This window comes from Ipomoea nil, unplaced genomic scaffold, assembly GCF_001879475.1.
Source record: "Ipomoea nil cultivar Tokyo-kokei standard unplaced genomic scaffold, Asagao_1.1 scaffold0797, whole genome shotgun sequence".
Taxonomy (NCBI): domain Eukaryota; kingdom Viridiplantae; phylum Streptophyta; class Magnoliopsida; order Solanales; family Convolvulaceae; genus Ipomoea; species Ipomoea nil.
In genome coordinates this window covers 11,841-17,123 of record NW_017617225.1, presented here as the reverse complement: position 1 = coordinate 17,123, position 5,283 = coordinate 11,841, and the positions used below count along the sequence as shown (strand labels likewise).

The 5,283-nt window shown below is 34.2% G+C and overlaps 1 protein-coding gene across 1 annotated transcript; it reads left to right on the top strand.

The window, feature by feature from the left end:
- Positions 1–480: 480 nt before the first annotated feature.
- Positions 481–1,305, top strand: LOC109177115. Its single transcript, XM_019326424.1, has 3 exons — positions 481–528; positions 669–811; positions 1,012–1,305. Exons 1-3 carry the CDS (start codon positions 516–518, stop codon positions 1,285–1,287), a joined length of 432 nt encoding a protein of 143 aa, XP_019181969.1. The 5' UTR covers positions 481–515; the 3' UTR covers positions 1,288–1,305.
- Positions 1,306–5,283: the final 3,978 nt, after the last annotated feature.

Sequence of the window (5,283 nt, the reverse complement as noted above, 5' to 3'; positions counted from 1 at the left end):
TTCCTTCTTCATTGTGAGTTTTTATTTTTTTTTATTTTTTAAAAAAATTTGGTATTATTTTAATTTTTTGAATTGTTTTAAATATTTTTAAATTGTTTTGAATTATTTGTTCATAATTGTGGTAATTTTTGTATTTTTATGCAATAATTATGTATTGGAAATTATGATGAACTTGAATTTTAGGAATTATATTAAATTATATTTCGAATGAGGATAAATCTTGTGTGAGATCGACTCACAAATCCATTTCCGTGAGACGGATCGGGTCATGATAAAAACGGATTAGGAAGATTACTTGAATTTGATGAGATAAGTAGGATTACAGCTAGCAATTCAATATAAATGTATTGTTTGGGTACTGATTACTTGAATTTGATAACATGATTCAGATTATGTTGAACAATTCGATATTTATGTAGTGTTTAGGTAACTTTTGGTACTTCCATTCACAATGTTTTCTTTCTTGATAGGTTGAGGTTGAAGCGTTGAAGTTTTGATCTGATCCATTACTGGAAATGGCACAAACGAGTTAGTTTTAATAATTCTCATTGTCTATTCTATGAGTGAGTTATTATTATTATTATTATTATTATTATTATTATTATTATTATTATTATTATTATTATATTATTATTATTATTATTATTAATTTTTTTAATTTTAATTAGGTGGATCCAAGAGAGATGCTAGTGTGAAAAAAAGCAATATTCCTGATTATTTCGGAGCAGATCTTTTTCTATCGGGACGTTACATTCAACCTGAGAATCCTTATTTTGTGACCAAAATTAGACGAACAAGGGTTGCCAGTCTGGTAATTATTCTAGATATCAATCTATTATATTCTTGATGCGGGGGGAATGAATTGAAAGATGATATATATATATATATATATATATATATATATATATATATATATATATATATATTGTTCATTATGTGTGTCTAGCTTAGCTTGTTTCTCAATTACTTACGTATGTACATGAGTTTTAATGGATTGAATCGGATTTGCAGTATATACCAAGAGAAATCATTAAGGACTTCAATCTTGAATTACCTCCAACCGTCACTCTACGTGACATGATAGGCAGGGAGTGGATAGCAAATGTAATTGTCTGGGGTGATGGTCGAACATGGCTGTCTGGAGGGTGGAGAAACCTGTGCAATTTGAACCTTGTTGGAAAAGAAGATAGGTGTATTTGTGAGTTCCTGCCACTTCAAATGGAGAATAATATGGTGTTGCAGGTTACAATTGTCAGAGAGGACGATGCCATGCAAATGAGGAATTAATGAGGAAGAATATAATGAATGAAAAATGTCTTACTTTAATGTAATTTGATGACGACATATCAATTCAATTCTATTTTGGTTTTAGATCTGGCCTAGGAACATACATGTTAAGTGCATGATGACCAATTCCTTTAATTGCAAATTCTCATATTAGATACTGTATTACTTGTAATTTTAAAATAAATGAAGGCATTATAATAATTATATAGATTACTTAGCATCCATATACTTAACATCCATGTTTGGTTATTGATTAATGGTTGATTCTCTATAAAAGATAGATCGCACCATTTGTGATGATCCATATTTGTTCAAAGATTTTTGTCGACCATATCAATAATTAGAAGATGTAGCCCTAGAGTAAAGCTTGCAAATCTTAGGTGAATTGAAGAGGCAATTCTAGTGGTAGAAGAGGATGTTGGTTTTATGACTTTTCGGCAGTTAACGGCAGACCAACATTATCGTTAGAATAACGAGAATATAGGAGAGGATAACGATAATATAGGAGAAATATAAGAAAAATATATGGAGAAATATATGAACTTTGTATTAATGAATATTTCTTGTGAATACCCAGAGTTCTCCCCATTCCTCTATGTGAGAGGTTTATTTATACATATTTTGGACCTAGAGCCCTGCAAGGAATAAGAATTCTAAACTGCCTCATATTGGGAGTCCTAGTTATATAATAAAACATAATTTTATTATACTAGAAATAATGAGCCCAATTCTAATTATATTGGGAATAAGAGGCTCAATCGACAAACTCTTGGGTTGCTTCGTATCTATATCTTTCTTGGGCTTCCTTGATCCAGTTGCTTTCATGGGTCGGTCCATGTGGCTCAGGCCAACTATAATTATGTTGTGCATTTGTGTGCACCATGCAAGGTGCACACGGATGCAAAAACGGCGTCGTTTTACTTAAATAAATAAAATTATTTTCGATTGCCGTTAGTTACGTAAACATATGTGCATAATTTTATAATTTCACATTCTGGATTTATAGTTATGAAATTATGGATGTGTAGTTATGCAATTCTGGATTTATAGTTATGAAGTTACAGATGTGTAATTATGCATGCAATTCTGAATGTATAGTTATGAAGTTATAATTTCACATTCTGAATGTATAGTTATGAAGTTATGGATGTGTAGTTATGCAATTCTGAATGTATAGTTATGATGTTATGGATGTGTGTTATGCATGCAATTCTGAATGTATAGTTATAAAGTTATGGATGTGTAGTTATGCAATTCTGGATTTATAGTTCTATGGATGTGTAGTTATGCAATTCTGAATGTATAGTTATGAAGTTATGGATGTGTAGTTATGCAATTCTGGATGTATATTTATGAAGTTATGGATGTGTAGTTATGTAATTCTGATTTTTTTAATTTTTTTTTTAAAGTCGGATGTCAAAACGACGTCGTTTTTGAAATGTTGCACACGGTTGCACAGCATAACGCTCCTAGTATATATCCATGGCAAATGGCAAATTATATCGTGCACCGCTGTGCATAATCGATTATGCATCGCGCATCAAAATGACGTCGTTTTGTTTAATGAAACGAACCGACATCCATTTCCACCGTTCCCTACCTTTCCGCAAAAAGTAACTATGTTATTCAGTTTCATTTTGTATACACTGCAGTTTCAGTTCAACACAACTACAGTTTCATTTCGATATAACTACAGTTTCATTCAATATTTATAGACTCAAATATGTGAAAATGTTATTTAATTTTATTTTATATACACTATAGTTTTATTAAAATAGAACTACATGATCATTTTAATTTAATTACAGCTTCATTGTACAATATACACTCAAATATGTGAAATGTTATTCAGTTTCATTTTATATACACTGCAGTTTCATTTCACCACATCTACAGTATCGTTTTGATATAACTGCAGTTTCATTTGATAATATAAAAATAATAAGTGAGGCAGTGTCGGTTTAGATATACTGTAGTGTCAGTTGGTAATTAACATACAAAAAATGCACTCTCCGTTAAAACTAACGGCGCGCCGTTTCTTTACTTAAAGAAACAACGTCGTTTTGACCGCGGTCCACGATATAACGACCCATTATCCATCATCCAGTCCCCCACTATCTTGAGATTTCATGAAGACAATGTCTCAGGAAAGTATCTCGATCTGTTTTCTAGTAGGCTAATTATGAATTGGGAGCAATGAGAAGATTTAGGTGCTCGTGGCTCTTCTCGTAATGTACACATATCGTGGGTCTGCTTCATACTTATTGTAGTCATTATATGTGTGTCCCATGTGGGTTAAAAGGAAAATCAAAGCTATGCAAAAGGGAGGGTCAAGCCTCATCCAAATCCCTTTTCTCCAAGGCCAAGACATGCTTGTCAGAGTTGAAAAACCACAACCCAAATTATTGAGAACACAAATGCAGATGTAACACTCCCCGATTTTACGTACTAAACAAAGCAATTAAAGCTTAGATATAGAGATTAAACTAAACATTAAGCATTAAAAGTCGCGGAAGCTAACAGTCAATCGGAAATGTGATACCACATATATCTAATCTATAGATGCACATGCTAGAAATCAAGCACTAAATACCAAAATCCAACATAAAGTCAACAATTCTAGAGTTAAAAGACACACAGGCCACAATAACTAGACTAAGAGGTAAAGGAGAGCTACGCTAAACTACGTCTTCTTCTAGCGCGGTCATAATGGTCTACTCTGTACCTGTAAAACATAAAGAGTAGCACCCGTTAGCGAATAATGCTAAGTAACTGTAACACCTCTTATTCTTTTCCCAAATATTTATATTAAATATAAATATTATCCAAATAGAACTATTTACTTATAATTAAATAGTTTGCTAAAAATATATACATATACCTAAATCCATTAATTTATTGATATGGTCCATGGTGGACCGTCGACCTTTGTCTAAAATAAAGCCCGTTAGCCATTTTGGATAAAGTAAGGAGGGTCCTCTTACCTTTTCAGATTCGTATTAGGAATCCTAAACCTTTTACCTTTTCAGATTCGTATTGGAGAGCCTATACCCTTACCTATTCAGATTCTAACTGGGAATCCTAAATCTATTTAAAGGGGATTAGAAAGCATTTTGAATCCATTTCACCCATCCCTATTCCCTCACTCGAAAATCCCTCCCCAAAACATAGTCAAAGGATTCCCCATCACCGGCTTAGGGAGGATCGATTGAGGAAAGATCTTAGGAACTTGTGAGAAGTTTAATTAAGCTAAAACGGTAACCCATGTCTTAAAAAACCTATTTTCCTTGCTATCTTTTATTGATTGGCTCCTTTGAATGATTGTATGTGTGATTTCATGACTAAGCCTTGATAGAGCTTGTCTTTAGGATTTATGATGTGGATTATTGTTATTCTTGTTGTTCTTGATGATCTTGTGTGGTTGTTTGCATGATCTTGTGTTTAAGGCATGTTTAGAGCTTGGCTTTAGGGTTTACAAGATGGTGTCTTGATGTTCTTGTGGTTCTTGATGTTCTTGAACAACTATGTGCTTATTCTTGAGGCTTGGCATGATTAGAGCTTGTGTTTAGAATTTAATTGTATTGTTTCTTGGCTTATTCTTGATGTTCAAGCCCCTATTGTTGTTGTTGAGGATTGGAAGTGTTTGGACTTGAATTTGGGCATAATTGATGAATTCCCGGGATGGGAAGTTTAGCCAAGAAGCATGCTCTAGCGGGTAGTTGGTGGGAGACGAACCCCCACTCGACCACCCGTCGGGAAGGGGCCCTTGTTCCACGGGTGGCCGGCGGGAGGTTGAGCACCCGCCGGTGGGCAGTCCAGCGGAGTTTGTCCTCCCGCCGTACCGCCCGCTGGTATGGGCGGTGCAGTGTGTTGTTTTCCGCCGTTGATCGTTTCCCCGTGCCCCGTTGTGTCTCGTTTGACATGCGCGAGTCTAGCATGATGTCTTAAATGCCGTAACGTGATTTGTGGTTCGTGTCTAAGCATGTGGTCTAAACT

Excerpts from the sequence above, each read along its gene's own strand:
- LOC109177115 (XM_019326424.1), top strand. Across the intron at positions 812-1,011 it reads GAACAAGGGTTGCCAGTCTG|TATATACCAAGAGAAATCAT; the intron begins GTAATTATTCTA and ends TCGGATTTGCAG.